This window comes from Delphinus delphis, chromosome 21 (assembly GCF_949987515.2).
Source record: "Delphinus delphis chromosome 21, mDelDel1.2, whole genome shotgun sequence".
In the NCBI taxonomy this organism is placed as follows: domain Eukaryota; kingdom Metazoa; phylum Chordata; class Mammalia; order Artiodactyla; family Delphinidae; genus Delphinus; species Delphinus delphis.
The window spans coordinates 25,993,254-26,011,486 of record NC_082703.1 but is presented as its reverse complement, the minus strand read 5'-3'; the positions used below and the strand labels follow the sequence as shown (position 1 = coordinate 26,011,486).

Sequence of the window (18,233 nt, the reverse complement as noted above, 5' to 3'; positions counted from 1 at the left end):
AAACTCAAGGAGTAATCACACTTAACAAGGTTGTGTGTGTGTGGTGTGTGTGTGTGTATGTTGGCAAAGTTGTTGTAAATGTAGTGGTTGTTCAATTTATTGGAAAATCTGTAAGGCAAGAGAACAGGGAGAGTTGCAGGCGTTGGGAGACACCAGGTATGTAGTGGCTGAAGTCTCCTGAGAGCCCAGAGAGAAGAGGTGACCTGGCCAGGTAAGCAGGGTGGACCATACAGAACCTCATAAATCATGTTAAGGGTTTCAGGCTTCATCCTAGAGCAACAAGGATTCACCTTAGGGTTATAAGAAGGAGAATTACAAGACCAGATCCTGGTTTCAGAATACGCAGTCTCATTGTGTGGGAAGCATGTCAGCTGGCCGAGAAGGGAGAAGAGTCCAAGAAGCCTTTGAGGCTGTAGAAATAAGCCTGACAGGGAGGGGCATCCCGGTCATGAGAATGAGGGGGAATGGACGACTTGAAAGGTTAAACTGACCACATGAAGCTGCCATTTCAGAAGCAAAGCAAAACAGACAACACCAAATGAAGATCCACATGATAATATCAGCAGGTCTGCTCGGATTAACTGGTAGATTTAGGAGGTAGCAGGAAAATCTTCATCAGGGAACAACAGCGGAATGAGCCCCTGTTGTCCGAATGTGCGTGAGACAGACAGACTGGAGTCCCATCAACTGTGAATGTTAAATATCTTGATATTTCTAAACACGGTATCTAGAAGACAGCAATATTTTATTCAGTTTTTTAAAATATTTCAATTCAGTAGCAAGAGCTCCATAAATCTCACCTGTGATTAAAGAGACACCCTGAATTTAGACTTTAAAATGTGAGCATTTGAGAAGAAGCTGATAAATGGCATTGCCATCACTAGAATAAACGTGACCTGGTCTCAGAAATGCCTCAGAAAAGGTCAGCTGTGGAAGGAACAAGTGAGCCCGAGCTTCTGGTTTGAAGACCAGACTTTTCAGATGGATCCTGGGGTCAGACCATCGTCTTTCACCGAGATGGAGCCCGACTGGTTGTTAATCTAAGCTGTAACTAGGAACTTCCTCTTCCGATGACTCCCCTTCTCTTTCCTAGGGATGGTCCCGATCAGAATTCGCCTCAGCTGGGAGTTTTCAGTGGGAACACAGCCCTGGAAACAGCGTACAGTTCCACCAATCAAGTCCTGCTGAAGTTTCACAGCGACTTTTCAAATGGAGGTTTCTTTGTCCTCAATTTTCATGGTCAGTGTACTTTTGCTCTGTTGATGAAGGCAAAGAATTCCAGTTGATTCTTCTCATAGCGTCGACATAAACCTTGTTTCCATCTAAAGTTCCTTGATTCTGCCAACCGAGAACCAATAGGATTTTCTCGCATTTCATGCCAGAGGTTCCCATGACCCTTTTTTCTTCCTGATGTATTTATTATTTCCCATCTCTTTTGTAGTAAGCCTGGATTTACTCCAAGATAAGTGTATTGTATGTGAAACTCTGATACGGAGACCACTGAAATACATTTAGCACCTTTCATAGATTTCCTCATCTCTGTCTTCAGATGAACCTCGATAGCAAATGTCATGTGTTTGCAGAGGGAACAAAGCCAGTCTTTACTGATTTTGAGAATGAATGCTAAATAATTTAGGGAAAAAGATACCAGTCCCTTATCTCTCGTGAGGCCTGCCACATGGACTTCCTCAGGACAAGAGACAGAGGAGGACCATGTCAGAGCCAGACATGGATGTGGAACCATTTCTCTTGCAGAATTCCAAATATATGTAAAGTGTTTTTCTTTAAACATTATAATATTTTAAATTTTATACTTTTTCCTTTCAATTTTAGATATTCCTTGATATTAAGTAATTCTGTAAGCATTTGAAGCTCAAGACTTTCGTAAAACTATGATTTACAAATACAGACATGTTCCTGTACCTAAGCATTACAACAACACAACATAAGAGGAATGCTTTTTGTAAGATTTCTGTTTATTCAGCAAATGTAATTGCTCTTATTGTTTTTTATGAACCATGTAGCATTCCAGCTCAAGAAATGTCAGCCTCCCCCAGCAGTTCCACAGGCAGAAATGCTTACTGAGGATGAGGATTTTGAAATAGGTAATGTTTTCTTCATTACAACATCATTAGCTCAACCCACCTTTTTTACACCCACCCAACTGCAGTAGTCAGTCAAGTAAGTGAGTATTTGTCAGAAATATTCCTCAAGCTTTGCTAGAGAGATATACACAGAGGTCATGCACTGAGTAAATATCTTTTTCTTTCTTCATCTCCATGATTTTCAGTGTTTTTTTTTTCCGTTTGAATTTTGCTTTTGTCATTTTGAGCACATTTTCCCCCTACATCACTCAGTAGTTTGCATTTTTCTCCTGAAAAGCAGTTTTCAGAGACAGACTTAAACAGATGTTGGTGTTTAGTTAGGGAACCATGTTCATGAACTAGAAGAAGAAAATCATTTGTGGCTAAAATAATGATTAGTCTAACATTGACCTTTCATTGAAACTGGAATACAATTGGTGAATACATTTAATGATAATATTTAGAGATTCTGTTTTTTCATTTTATATTAATGATCTGTTTCATTAAACAATCATCAGGTCACATTAGGAAACCAGCTGTGGTGTATGTTTGCCGTATAGTTATTGTGATGCAGGGTTTCTCTGTCTCAATTACAAATACTCTGTCCTGTTGTCACACCCTGTTTCAGACCAGTGGTCAAACCGTGTGACCTAATTTCTGCTCTACTCCTAAGGGCTTAGTTAATGAGAACATTGTGCTAATTAGGCCAAGTTCATTGTATAGCCCTCTCCGGATGCATTAAAGCCATTCTGTTGTACAACTTTAAATCCCAAGCATCTATTTCTCTTTTCTTTCTCTCTTTCTTCCCTCCTTCCTCCCTCCCTCCCTCCCTCCCTCCCTCTCTCTCTCTTTCTTTCTTCCTTTCCTTCCTTCCTTCCTTCTTTCCTTTTCTTTTTTTAGTAGTCATGGGCAAAGGGAAATGAACATAGACACATCAGTCAAAGAAGGAAAATCTGCTACATAATTTCTGTAGAAATACTGGTTACATTTAAGGTGGCATTTTTATAAATTAAGAACTGAAAATGGCACCATTTCATTAAACAGACGACACATGAATACCGATCTTGATTCAGAAACAGTTTGCGCACTCACTTAAGCCGCATGCATGTTTAATACATTCCCACGCCGCGTGTCCTGGAGACAGAATCTTCAAGTATATGCTGTGCTGGCTCCTTCAGGAGACTCCGTGAAGTACCAGTGCCACCCTGGGTACACGCTGTCCGGGACGGACACGCTGACCTGTATGCTCGGCTCGCAACTGCAGTTTGAAGGCTCTCTCCCGACGTGTGAAGGTATGAAGTTTATACTACAAATATGCTTGTTCAACACGGAACATGGTGTAACTTGTATTGGTCTGGACTTCCTTGCATGTGTCTGAATTTCTTTGTATGCATCTGGTTTTGTCTCTATCTGTGTTATCATTCCGTTGCAATTAAAATCACCGGCTAACAGAAATATCTTACCCTTGCTTTTAGGTAGCTCCACAAAATAAATCAAACCTACATCAAATAAGAAGTCTTGCTGTTTCCCAACAGTTTGTCAGGAAAATTTTCATACATATGGCAAAGTTGAAATAATTTAAAAATAATACCCATTGCCTATGTTCCACCATTAATGTTTACTACATATCCTTTGTCACGTTTCTCTTATCTGTCTATCCATCCATTAATCTATCTATATTTTTGATACATTCAAGGCAAATTGCAGGCATCACTACACTTCCCTCTGAATTCTTTAGCATGCATAAAATTAGTGTTTACTATTTTTTTTCTGTAGAATGTATAGACATTGAAATGCACATATGTTGCATACAATAAATGCACACATTTCATATTTTTACAGCTTTAAATTGTATAGACCATATGCAATAACAGATAATATACAATAGCAGAACAAAATATGAGGTTGAATCTATTGATTCAATTGATTTGAATATCATTAGATCATTTAAAATACATTACTTAAAGGCACCACTTTTAAGCACTACTGGAAGAAAAAAAGATTTGGAAGAGACGTAAATAAGCCAAAATGTCTCAATATAAGTCAGAAGTATGACTGGTTGCCTGTCCAAGAGCTTTCCAAGATAGGTTTTATTTTGTAACTTCAAAATCACAGTCACGTTTATTTCCTTTAAAGAATGGAACTCTCCCGTTTCAGGGAATTTGAATATTATCATTCATTAGGGATAGTGAAACATTTAAAAGGGCCAACACTTAGGAAGAGAAGACCCAGAGTCTAGATTTGATTATCAAGTGACCTTGGTTACTAATCTTCTGAGCATCATGTGTAATGAGGATCATTTATCTGCATCATTTATGGGATTGGTGTAAAGATGAAGTGAATATTAAATTAATTCTAAGCGATTTATAATGTTAATTATCCACCCTATGAAAGGCAATTTCCTTTGCATTGCAATAGTATTGATTTTGCAAATGCTCAGGCCCATGAATTGATTCTTCCAGAATATCTGGTAACTGTGCATTTTCATTACTAATGAGGTAGAATTTCAGTCACTCTTATAGAGGGAAACGATTTTCAACACCTGAAGAGAATCTGGAATGAATTATTATTAATTAACCAAAGTGACTTAGATTGTTTCTGAGAAAAATGTACTTTGGAATTGCACCCACATTCGAGCCAGTGGGTGTGGGAAACTCCACAGGAGGGGGCACCCCACCCTTTGCCTCTTGCTTTAAACACTTGCGGGACCCTTGTGGTTGCGGTGCCGCTGAAACCCTGCCTCTAGCTGCCTCTGTTAGAAGCAGGGGGTCGCATGGGGCGCTAAGTCAGGACACTGATGTCATTTTTTTCCTGGGAAAACCAGTGTGTCAGGACCACGTTACCTCAGCGATGGTGATCTCCAGAGGATTCTTTTCTCAAGGTGGTGGAGGGGGTGGGTATGAAAGTTTCATCTTTTGCCATTTTATATAAAAATTAACTGAGGTAAATCTTCACATGTTGAAGGCAGATTTTAATTCCACCAAACACAGCCTTAAATTTCTCAGAATAGGTGACTTTCAGCAAGGGTGGTCTTAGCTGATTAATGAAGAAAGGTATAAATGTTTATTTAACATATGCTACTTTAAAAATAGGGACCATGCCTCCGTTCTCTTGTCTCTCCCCAAGATTAACCTGGTTTTCACTTAAATGAAATTGATTCGTGACAATCCAGGAACAGAGTAGATCAACACAACAGGGGCATCATTCTCTAAATTACTTCCGCGCTCACACGTTTGCAGAGAGTGTCCAGCTAACAAGATAGGCTCCCTGTACTCAGCCCGGAGGTCCCCAGGCCCTACTGAACTTACAGGAATTACTACGTAGGATGACCTAGTTCTCTTCTGTTTCAGTTCAGGAGTAAATTTGTTTAGAATGAACTGAGTTATCTTAGCTGTCATTCCCTAAACACCTCATTATTTAAGAAAGGAAATAGGGACTCGGATGTCGTCTATCAAACACTTAAACACTTAAGCACTTAATTGTCATTTTTCTTCCAGTACTTTTCTATTATTTGATTGGGCTCAAGTGGGGGCCAATTCCCCAATAAATTCTTGATGAAAAATTGTACTAGTTATGAGTCCTACTTCTTCAAATGTCATAACCACACTTTTAGAAGTTCTGCTTTGAAAATTATCACCACTTTAGGGTGGTTGATTGTTCCTTGGGAACAATGGGAATAAATTGTTCTGAAAGTTCACACTTTTTACAGATAAATATTACCTTGTGGATACTTACCTTCATTTAGAAAAAAAAATGAATGAGGCTCTGGAATGTTTTTCAACACCACCAAGCAATTCTCTCATTTTCTTTAGACACCAGCTGAGTGCCCCACAGTTTAACTCAATTCAAAGACACTCCCAACCCTCAGGAAATTCCAAGGGTTTGGGGAGCTCCGTGCCAGAACCTGGGACAGAGGCCAAGTATATTTTAGCATAGAAGGCTATCACGAAAGTGACTCTTCTCAAGTTAAAAAGAAGAGAGAAGCATTTCAAAAAGTGAAGAGAAGCAGTAAGAAAGGTTTGGAAGTGTAAAAGGACATAGGGCATCCAGGAAAGAGGGGGTGGCCCCCAGCAGCTTGCTGTTAGGGTGTGTTTGAGGGAATGGCATTATGTGGGCTGGAAACCTAAAGGACGCCAGATTGTAAAAGGTCTTCAGTGTCAGGTGGCTTCATCCCATAAACCATGGAAATCCATCAATGGTTATTAGTTTTAAAAATGGGAAACATGCATTATCAACGAACACTAAAGACCATCAGTGACCTTCAAAGAGTGGCCATTCCTCGGGAAGCATAAGTGTGACAGTAACACATCTTCAGGTGACAGAGTTCTCCGTATCACAATTCTTTCATACGTAGACGTGCTCTTAAGAGTTAATCTTATTTACAAATCCTAATGTTTGAGTCCATTACTTTTGCTGAAGCTCCGCAAGGTGCTTTGGGTTTTAAGGCTCACACTGCGTTTTTCTCCAAAAGTAAGCTAAAGGAGTAACTGCGCAGAGGGAGGGGATGCAAAGCTCAAGCCGCTGTCTCAGCAGCACGTTCCTTCAGAGGTGTCTTTGCCAGGACCCTGACGCAGATGCTTCCCGGGGGTGGGAAGTCTCCGATAGCCCCCGTGGGAAACAGGGTGTTTTTAGCACAGAGGGCTCAGCTTACAGGAGCCTGCGGTCTCTGAAACCTTCTCGCTGTCAATGGGGGTTGCTCCTAGCAACAGTTTCCAGAGGAAGGGAAGGGGATGGGCACGTGGGAGGGGGCGTGAGAAACACAGGAGTGGAGGCACTTCCGCTCACCTGGAGACAGACTCAGTGCCTCTTCAAAACAGTATGTATGTCTGAAAGAAATACTGTGAAGGGTCGTAAAAAGAAATGAAGCAAATAATCTCACTGATGTTTTCATTTTATCTTCTCTAAAAAACAGAAACAGGGAATCAGAATAGCTGTGTTTAAGAATCTGCGTCTGAGCTCTAATCACACCCTGGGTTGTGCTCTCAGCTCTCCAGGTGCATTTCAGCAGGTGGATGGTTTCTTGTTTCCAGGTGGTCTGCTGTCCCAGTGTTGTCTAATAGCTATGGTTGTGGTGATGAAATCGCAGGACAGAGATGCAGGTTAACTACTTCTCCCATGTATTAACACACAATGACATGTGCTCTGTAGCATCTTCACGTCAGGCACAGGCAGGCATGTGGTCAGATGTTGTAACACTGTCTGCGCACATAGCGCTTTAGATTAAGAAAAACATTTGCATGTTTTTGATCTGATTATAACCCTGAGGAGGAGCTTTATTGCTGTCTAGTTACAGCCAACCTCTGGCTCTTATTGTAAATTCAGAACAAGTCCCAGGAGATCCTAAAACCCCAGGCCCTGCACACATGCAGACAGAAAAAACTCTAACTTATTTTATTAACATCAACACGTTCATTTCTGAAAGGCCGTAATATATTTTACAGAGTGATCTTACCATCAACACAGAAGAAGATACTTTTTAAACTAAGTTGTTTGGTCTATGTGTTTCGGTTTAAATTATTTTTTATTAATTAACACTGTAAGTATACTTTAAAATCTACCTAAAGTACACATTTATTAAAATGGTTCTATGAAATGTTTCATCTTCGGTGATTTTATCCCTAAACATTTTCTAAATTTTAAGATACGTCTCAATTGGAATACTAAGTAAAATGAAAAAAAGGGGGGAAAATACTCTTTTTAACCATTACTTGAATCAAAACATATAAGCTTTCTCATCTGTTTGGGTTTTGAAATGTATTCATGAATAATACACATTTCATTAATTAAAAGGAGATAACTCAACAAATAAGACACACTTCCATTGATAGAAGCTCTTTTCGATTGAGGAAAAGCAGATCATTTAACTTTTTAAACATTTTGTAAATAGTTTTGGTACATCTTTGTTTATTGTTGAACCATCACCAATAAGAGAAATAATTTTCTCTTAATCTATTCAAAAACTGTTTCTGTAGGATACTTAAATTAGCAGTGAGAGAAGTGACTGATTAAGAGACTTTGGTGATTTTCTTTTGCACTCATACCTACACAGATTAGTTTTATTGTGATTAACTTGGAGTAGTTGAATAATGAAAAAAAGTGAGAGGGAAAATTGTGTCAAGGTGTCCATATTATCTTAATGATTTATGCACGATAAATTAACGCATTAGAAATCACTCCCACTTTACACAGTAGAAACTCAGGTGTCCCATATGACTCATCTCTTATCACAGTCCCAAGCAATCACATCAAATGTTTAAAATTTACTGTTCTAAATATAATTAAAAATATAATCAAAGGCAGAAATAAATATAATTTTATTATCATCGTGTATAATTTCACAATGTTTTTGTAATATTACATTGAAAAGGTGAGGTCTTACACTTTAGTTGAAAACTTGGGATCCTGCGGTTGAGTCCACAAGGCACCTGCCCTGAGTTAAGTGAGGTGTGTGGGCAATTCAGTCATAGCCTGAATGGATGGTCTATGGACTCTGGATGAGGAGTGAAAGGCACGTATGGTATGAACTGTCCCTATGTCAGGGGTCCCTCCTTCCCTCACCAAGGGCAGGTCAGCAGGAGCCAGACCATGGCTTCTCCACCTTCTCCAGGTAAAGAAAACTTCCAGGTTCAGTGCTTCTCAAGTTGGCAGCTACCTCAGCTTGGCTGCCCTAGGATCAGGTTGACAGACTTATCTCTTTGACTCTTGGTCTCCTTAGAGTTAAATAGGATTTACCTATCCATCTATGGCTATCTGTCAATCATCTATCAATCTCTTCTATCTCATCTGTATATCAACATATATATATTATACATAATTATGTTTTAAATTATAGGGTGATGCTAAAATGTTGCTTTCCTGTTCTGTTTGTGTCCTGTATTACATTTGGTCACATCTCAGTAGGATTGCTTTGTTGTTGTTGTTTTTTTCTTTCATGAGCTTGTATATCCAGGGTTAGAAACTACCCTATTGAAGTTGGATTCATTTTGTTAAGGAAAACTTTTACTGGTGCGTTGTTCCTTAGCACAATGTCCAGCCAGTGAAGTCCGGACAGAATCTTCTGGGGTCATCCTTAGTCCAGGGTATCCAGGCAACTATTTTAACTCCCAGACGTGCTCGTGGAGCATCAGAGTGGAACCAAATTACAACATCACCATCTTCGTGGACATTTTCCAAAGTGAAAAGCAGTTTGATGCACTGGAAGTATTTGATGGTAAGTCTCTTTAAACTTTGTTCACATACCAGTGACCTATGCATAATGTAATAAGGATGCCACTATAATGTTTCTGTAATGCAAGAACTTGAATATTTTCTTGAAGTATATTAAGTCTCCCCCAAACAGAAAATGAATTATTCTTGGGCTTGTGTGGTCTCAGAGATCAAGCGGTAGGTAAAACATTTCCATGCCGTTTCTAATGTTGCAACTCTTAAACCATTAGGATGCTGGTGACACACCCTGAAAATGTACTGAATTAACTTTAATCATTCTTTAATGTGGGGCTTTGAAGTAGATGATTTCAAAAGATCTTCCTTTCCCTTCTTCTAAGATTATATTGATTTAGAAGATATTTTAGGAAATTTAAGAGGGCTAAAAGTACTTTAATCAGTCTAAATGATTATTTTACTAGAAATATATAAAAGTAATGGCTCACAGAGATTTCTGGGTGATAAATGCTATAGGAGTCTTTAATGTACAGTTTCTTTAGATTAGTAAAATAGTTTACTGAACAAATGCTAATACTGTTTTCAACATGAGTCATGCATTTTTGTACAATTCTAATGAACTTTTAATATAACAATGCTATGCTTAAACATACTATGTGGTTGAATTGTCAATTTGAAATGGAACTGATGTTAATAATTTTTCTTTGTACAGAAGCATTATCATAGCCCAGGATATCAGACCATGATACAGTTACGGCTGTACATAATAAGAGGGTTTTTACATGTTCTGATGGATTTGTCATTGAGTTCAGATAAATAACAATCAATTCAGTGAAAAAAATTACTGTAATTGATTCTCTGTGTGTTTATATGCCTCTTAGTGACTTGATGAATCATAATAGTCAAGTTGCTTCTATGGATAGACACTCGATGAATCAATTTATGTATTTCCAAAGATGAGCTGCTAAATAGGAAATTAAACTCATATTTATATACATAGGAACAGAGGACTGAAGGGTAATGTTTTCATTTTCCGAGGGTTTTTAAGGGTGCGTTAAAACGGACACATGCTACTGAAGACTCTCCTCTTAGTCTTTAGGGTGGGAAGAAGTAACGCATTAGCCACGTACAAAAATGGGCTTCTTTTGTCAATGAGGAATCCGGGAAACTATCTTAAGGCCAATTAGGTGTCATAACAAAGTACAGACAAGCAGTTAACCTCAGGGGCTGTGTGTGTGTGTGTGTGTGTGTGTGTGTGTGTGTGTGTGTGTGTGTGTGTGTGTGTGTATGCTTACATATTCCTATACATGCAGTATATAGTTATATGTATTGACATAATCACTCTAAATGTATGCCTGTGTCTTTGTTTCACCTTGGTTGAATTGAAATTTAGCAGGCAGTGCTTCTGCGTCTTCTTATTTCAGGAGCAAAATCATTATCAATAATTTATGCCTGAAGCATTTACAATGTGATCTTCCCAAAATATAGACAGATCAAGCCCATTATAAACCATAAGCAAAATAGATAATAGAGATAATATCAAAGCAGTTGCTGTCAGAATTACCAGAGATCTATGACTAGGTGTGTTTCACTGTCAAAGAGTTCTCTGTAAAATGAAAGGTCAGACTTTTATATGAATAATTTTTTAAGCATTGGCATTTTTGTTGAAGTAAACGTCATGTTCGTTGCATCTGTTTTGTTTTGTTTTTTTGAAAGACAGTGGCTCTTTTATAGCTCTTGAGTTGACCAAAAAAGGAAAAAGTTGAATATGTTGATTTTAAGCTTTAATAACCCAAGAGTTTATTGCTCTCTGCGGCTCCAGTAGTGCTTATTCCTCAATTTAAAAACAAAATAGGACTTTAATCACTAGAGAACTCAATTGAGAAAAAGGTGTCAGAAGAAAGATGGTGGCCTTCACTTGTGAGGAACTTGCTAGCTTCCATCTTGGTAACAGAGACTACACGTACACACTCACACACACATACACACTCACATACAATTTGTATATTGCACACTTTTGAATGTTTACACAATTGCCATCATATTATATTTATCTGCAAACAGATTTCACTTGTCAATATGCTATTTTAAACATTACCTACACTGATACATGTTTATCTAGTTCATTAATTTTAAATGCTATGTAGAATTTCTTTGAAAAGATTTTTTAATACCTTTTTAAAACCCCAAACCACAACTTAGGATCTACATTTTGCCATAAAAATGCTGGAATAAACGTTTTGCTGTATACATAACATTGTGCACATATGTTGGTGTTTATAAAAAATATAATTAAAACCTTCAGTTGTATTGGATATTACCAAATTGCTCTCCAAAGTGATTATACTAACTTATACTTTCACTAGTATTGCATGAAAATTTCCATTCCCTGTATCCATTCAATGTTGTAAATACTAATAATAGTAAAAACTATTTTCATTTTTTAAATTACTGCTGTTTTATAGGTAACTTCTTATTCGATTTAAGTATTATGTATTAGTAGCATATATGTCTGAAGTTATTTTGGTTGGCTGTTGTTTCTTTTATTATTATTTTTTAACAGGGAATGTATCTGCTGCTTTATTTATTTGGAATTCTTTGTCTCCTTTGGAACTAAATAGCTATATATCGTATAGCTAGACTCCAATTTAATCAAAAGCTAAAGGTAATCTGCATTTTGTAGGTGCTAATTCATATCATAACTTTTTTGTTTTTTCTGTTTCATTTAGGCTCTTCTGGTCAAAGTCCTCTGTTAGTGGTCTTGAGTGGAAACCATACTGAACAGTCAAATTTTACAAGCAAGAGTAATCAGTTATATCTCCGCTGGTCCACTGATCACGCAACCAGTAAAAAAGGATTCAAGATTCGTTATTCAGGTTAGTAAGTGAGGTTAAGATTTAATATAAAAGTATTTTTAATACAAAGGATCTGCATTAAATTAAAAAATCATAATATATAAAGATTTATAGTATAAACCTAATTTCTGAAGATGAATAATTAACTTCAATAGAAATAATATGATGGGAAATTACTCTGAGTGATATCTCTAAACTACATTAGGGATAATAAACTATCTGTTGATTACTATTAAAACGTTTTGTTGCTAAAATCATAAACTATTGAATTGCATGCCACAGAAAGCAAAGATATTTCCCCCCAAAGTAAAGTAATATAATATAAATTAGTTTTTTTGTTTTTTAATTTTTTTTTTTTTTTTTTTTTTAAGCGTTACGCAGGTCTCTCACTGCTGTGGCCTCTCCCGTTGCGGAGCACAGGCTCCGGACGCATAGGCTCAGCAGCCATGGCTCACGGGCCTAGCTGCTCCGCGGCATGTGGGATCCTCCCGGACTGGGGCACGAACCCGTGTCCCCTGCATCGGCAGGCGGACTCTCAACCACTGCACCACCAGGGAAGCCCAAATTAGTTTTAAAATATGTTTAAAGGCTAAGGAGACAACCAGGAGGAGATAATCATATTACATTTAATTTTTTTAAATTTAAATTTATTTATTTATTTGTTTATTTGGCTGCGTTGGGTCTTAGTTGCGGCACTCAGGGATCTTCCTTGTGGCTTGTGGGCTTCTCTAGTTGCAGCACACGGGCTTAGTTGTCCCTCAGCATGTGCGATCTTGGATCTTACTTCCCCGACCAGGGATCAAACCCATGTCTCCTGCACTGGAAGGTGAATTCTTAACCATTGGACCACCAGGGAAGTCCCTGCGTTTAATTGTATAAGTAATAATAACATCTTACTATTAACAGTATGTCTTTTTATTGGTTCTATATTCGTATGTCTCTTTATCTTTGTGCAGACATGATATATAGATATATACACACACACATATAAACATATACAAAATAAATATGTTTACGTATATATTTCCTGGTCAACATTTAAATTATTTTGTTCCTTCCCCGTATATGTCAATCACTTTCTGTCAGTAGTTTTGTATATTAATTAAATCAGTTAATACATTTATGAGAGATTAGATCCTGGGTATGTCAATGTGACCAGCCCGACACCTAATGTTTATACTGCCCTACAAAAGCAGTAGACAGACAATTTAAATTCCTCAGATATTTTAAATACTAAGAAAAATATCTAACCTTTTCTCAGTGTCTCACTCAACAGTATCCGTGCTAACAATTGAGATATATTTCCCAAGGGAGATGCCCACTCTGTGCATTTCATTGACCAGTGTACCTCCCAGAGGTTGCTTATTCCAATGTCTGTAGTACATCCTCAGTGATGGGAACATCCTGAGGGAGGAACAGCGAAAGGTCTTAGTAGTTTTAAGAATCTTTTAGCTCTCTCTGATTGGTAGACGTCATGAAATGGTAAAAAGCATCAGGGTTTTGAAATAGCTCTTGATGTAAGGACAGGAGGCATGAAATTCACTCATGCTTCCTCTATAATGTTTAATAAAATATGCTCAGACTTTTGTTTTCCCGCCTTTGCTCAAAGTAGCCATTCAAAAAGCTTATCAACAAAGAGCTCACAGTTGAAATCGCTTCATTCGAATGGGTATTGCGAGCATTAGGGCAGTGATTGGATTTGTGTTCATCAAATTCCTTGTTCTGAAAACTAAATACTCAGACCTGTAGAATTGTTTGAATTTATTTCCAATGAGCAAAAATGGACAGTGCAGGGGAAATAATGGTGAACATAATTTATCTTGTTTTATCTGTGGCAAATTACTTAGTAGCCTGGCGATGTGATTATACCTTGAATTCTGTCTTTCAAGGGATATTTTCATTCCTTATAGAACAAGAAGATTCTCTTTGTTAAACAGTGTTGGGAAAGTAGGAAAAAGAATTTCGGAGAAGGCTATAAACTGTTGTTCTATGAATGGACCTATCTATTTATCTCTCTGTAGGTATAGATACAGATAGATCTTTGAACAGATTTTCACTTAAAATTTGATGAGTCAATGACCTCTGCTAGCAGTTCATCACCAGTAATTTCAGAGCAGTGATTCAGTGAAGATCCCTGAACTGTAATATTGTGGGCAAGGGAGCTGCGGCCCATAATATAAGCATGTGTTGCATCACAAGCCTTTGTTTGCCTCACATGTGTGAAGCATTGGTCGTCAGGCTTAAGAGCAATATAATTGATCTACATGATTAACCAACAAAACAACAACAACAAAAAGCAAGTGCTTGTCCATTGAGGTTCAAGTCAATTCAATAAACTGCTGAGTGTTGAGCAAAAAATGGCCCTTAAATGAAATAAGTGAGAGTAAGTGAAATAAGCTTCAGTAATGGGAGAGTCAGAACTACAGACTGGCTGACATCCACCCAGAAACTCCAGGATAGCCAACTCTGCCCGCTGTCTTCCATCATGATTCCTACTTGAGTGTCTCCCTCCTTCACCTGCCTTTCCAACGCACCACGAGCAGAATGTAAGGATTGGGCCCTGGTCCTCTTAATTCTTAACATAGCCAGGAGTCGAACAGGTGGTGGGAGCCCGTGTTCTAATCTTCCCCTTTGCTTTGCTGTGCCGTGTCTCCCCGCTCTGGGCCCCTCTGTATCTTGTTCTCGATGAGTTAGGAAGGAAGGGATATCCTGACAGCCTGGTGATAGAAGAAACACAGTCAATAGGAAAGAAAATAATTATTGGACCCCATAGAGTTAGAGTTAGATTCTCTCTCTTAACAGACTGAACTGTGACAAAGCTCACAGGTGACACCCTAAGCACCGTGTGGTCCCACTGCCCCTTCAGGAGCTTTCAGACTTTATCTTATCTCTGAACTTGGAGCAGGGTCTACAGTCGGCTTGGCCTTCCTGCTTTTCATCATCATTATTATTATTATTTTAATTTACTGGCACGTAATTCTGGGTAGTTGGTAGCTGGGGTGCCTGATTATACTCATACCTTCCCTAAACTAAATATTTTGGTTCATTCAAAACTTACAACATTTAATCTCCAACAGTTGAACATGGAAAATGGTATGCCAATGGGACAAGAGTTTCGTATAAGAGTTAGTGGAGTTTAACTTAATAAAAATGAGTCCATTAAAAAAATGAAATGGTACCTCATCCCGCTGAGACTGTTCTCTGAGGATGCTTCTCACAGGAACATGGTTGACAACCGAGGCCAGACACACAGACATCGCTTCTGGGCAGCGCAATGATGTGAAGGCTTCAGAAGGTTTCTGCTGAACGTATTTCTAAGGGAAGGTTCAACATTAAGCATTCAGACCTGTGTGTGTGCTTTCTGTTTGGGACACCCACAGGGAAGTGGTACATTTAAAACCTCTTCTTGCAAAAGGAGCCCTGGATCTCCAGGACTTCACAGCTTTCTTTAATTTATTGTTTTACTCATCTGAAGGGAGTTCATACGATTTTATGCTGCGGTGAAACTGGTCTTGTAAGAATAAAATGAGTTTCTTTCTCTAAATGTGTAAATAAGATGCAGAGCTTTTTAGCCATTGAAACGTTACGTTCTGCGTAGGTAAGACTATGATTTTCACAAATGACTGTCTCTAATTTTAAAAAGTCTCCCTACAAATGTGGTGATTAAAGCTATTGTAAGATTTTCATTGACCTGAAGTAGTGCATTTTCTTCAAAGATTGTAATCAAATCCCATATGTTAAAAAGAGGCTTGGGGCTTCCCTGGCCGATGCAGGGGACACAGGTTAGTGCCCCGGTCCGGGAAGATCCCACATGCCACGGAACAGCTGGGCCTGTGAGCCATGGCCGCTGAGCCTGCATGTCCAGAGCCTGTGCTCCGCAACGGGAGAGGCCACAAAAGTGAGAGGCCCGCATACCAAAAAAAAAAAAAAAAGAGGCTTAACTGTCCACGTCATCATACAATTCTCAAGAATTCTCAGACCATTTAACAGCAACAAGGAAAAAAATTAATGGCCTTGATTGCAAAATGTTATATTTTCTCCATTTTAATGATACTTTTTTCTTTTTTTTTTTTTTTTGGTCAGAAAGTTAGAATTCCATCATCACGTTGATTAACAGCCGCAGATAATCTAAACTTCAAACTTAAGAAACTTGACCTTTGGCCCTAGATTTTTCTGGATTTTTAATTAATTTATTTTTTAGACTTTTTTTTTTAGAAGTTTCAAATCACTGTCAAATTGAGAGGAAGTTACAGAGATTTTCACTTTACTCCTTGGCTTCCCACATGCACAGCCGTCTCCATTTTCAGCATCCTCACCAGATGGCACATTTGTTAATGAACCTACACTGACACATCGTTATCACCCAAAGTCCGTAGTTCACGTTGGGGTTCACTCTTGATGTTGGATGTTCTGTGGGTTTGGACAAATGTAAAATGACATGTATCCGCCATCATGGATTCATGCAGAGCAGTTTCATTGCTGAAAAATCCTCTGTGCTCTACCGTCCTTCCCCCACCAGCCTCTGGAAAGCACTGATCTTTTCACTGTCTCCAGAGTTTCACCTTTCCCAGAATGTCGTAAAATTGGCATCAACAGCCTGTAGCCTTTTCAGGTTGGCTTCTTTCACTCACTCACATACATTGAAGGTTCTTCCATGTCTCTTCATGGGTTGATAGACCATTTCTTTCTAGCGCTGAATAAAAAGAAACATTGGATGTACCACAGTTTGTTTATTTATTCACCTACTGACAGGCGTCTTGGTTGCTTCTGAGTTTTGACAACTCTGAATAATGCTGCTATGAACATCTGTGTGCAAGTGTCTCTGTGGACATAAGCTTTCAACTCCTTTGGGTAAACACAAAGGAGTGTGATTGCTGGGTCATATGATAAGAGTGTGTTTGTTTTGCAAGAAGCTGCCAAACTGTCCTCCCAAGTGGCTGCGCCATCCTGCATCCCCACCCGCCATGATGAGAGTTCCTGTTGCCCCACACCCTCACCAGCACTTTTGTGTCTGAGGATGCTTTGAGTACAAGTTTCCGTGTTGATGCTGATTTCCCACTATTTTAGCAATAGAGATATTTCATTTATATCTCTTATCAAGGGAAATGCAACATTTATTTATTGGTTTTGTGTATGTGTGTTTGTGTGCCCATAGCACCTTACTGCAGCTTGACCCACACCCTGAAGAATGGTGGTGTTTTGAATAGGACTACAGGAGAAGTTGGAAGTAAAGTGCATTATTTTTGCAAGCCTGGATATCGGATGATTGGCCATAGCAACGCAACCTGTAGACGAAATCCAGTTGGCATGTATCAGTGGGATTCCCTCGCTCCACTCTGCCAGGGTAAGAAATGTGTGTTTTCATCCCCAAACTTGAGTTCAATTTATTTTTCTTATTTTAATCACACTCTGAAATGTACAAGAGCTGTGATTATGGTTAAAAAGTAAGGAAAAAATGAATGTGAGTTCATAAAAGTACAAATTAAACTTTCTGCTGACTGTGCAAACACTTCTGACATTTGCACTCAGCTTGATTTAGCTTTATAGCCTGAATTCGTAGAATGGTTGAATACTCACCAGATGCTGGGTAGAATTATTCTAATACTTATATTTCATTTTGAAACTTAAAAATGTGTTATCCAACTCAGATTCAAAATAATTTTTCTTGACAATTGTATTAATTAGAAGAAAATCAATTACTAAAGCTCATTTTCCCTTTTCTTAGATTAAAAACTCATACTTTGAGCCACACACTGCATATTTCATTTTCATTAGGTCACTTAAATATAGAACTTGTTAAAGTTGATTTCAATATTTCATGATTTTTTTTCATTTTATCTTTCATGTGCATAAAAAATCAAATTTTCAAATAAGGCATTTTAATTTTAATTGAAGGCTTTGAAGTCATGAAATTTTCAGTTTTCTCTTATCGAGATTTATATGCATAACGAAATATATTGGTCTTTGAAAGCTAATTGCAATTTATGAATGAAACCTCATATTGGTTTCCTTGTTTCTCTTTTTTCATTAGATATTAGATTTTCTGGTATTGCTCTATAAGACAATAATAGATATTTATCACAATTATTGTATGTGTCTTTAACTGCAAGAAGTTAATCAGACACCCAGCTTG

At 38.1% G+C, this 18,233-nt stretch overlaps 1 protein-coding gene across 1 annotated transcript in view; it reads left to right on the top strand.

The window, feature by feature from the left end:
* Positions 1-18,233, top strand: part of CSMD1 (CUB and Sushi multiple domains 1) — a 1,741,289-nt gene that overhangs the window by 1,622,060 nt on the left and 100,996 nt on the right. Inside the window, exons 44-49 of the mRNA XM_060001344.1 lie at positions 1,094-1,239; positions 2,025-2,105; positions 3,263-3,376; positions 9,106-9,294; positions 11,975-12,121; positions 17,256-17,444. Of these exons, the coding sequence (XP_059857327.1) occupies positions 1,094-1,239; positions 2,025-2,105; positions 3,263-3,376; positions 9,106-9,294; positions 11,975-12,121; positions 17,256-17,444 (866 nt within the window). The remainder of the gene's footprint in view (positions 1-1,093; positions 1,240-2,024; positions 2,106-3,262; positions 3,377-9,105; positions 9,295-11,974; positions 12,122-17,255; positions 17,445-18,233) is intronic.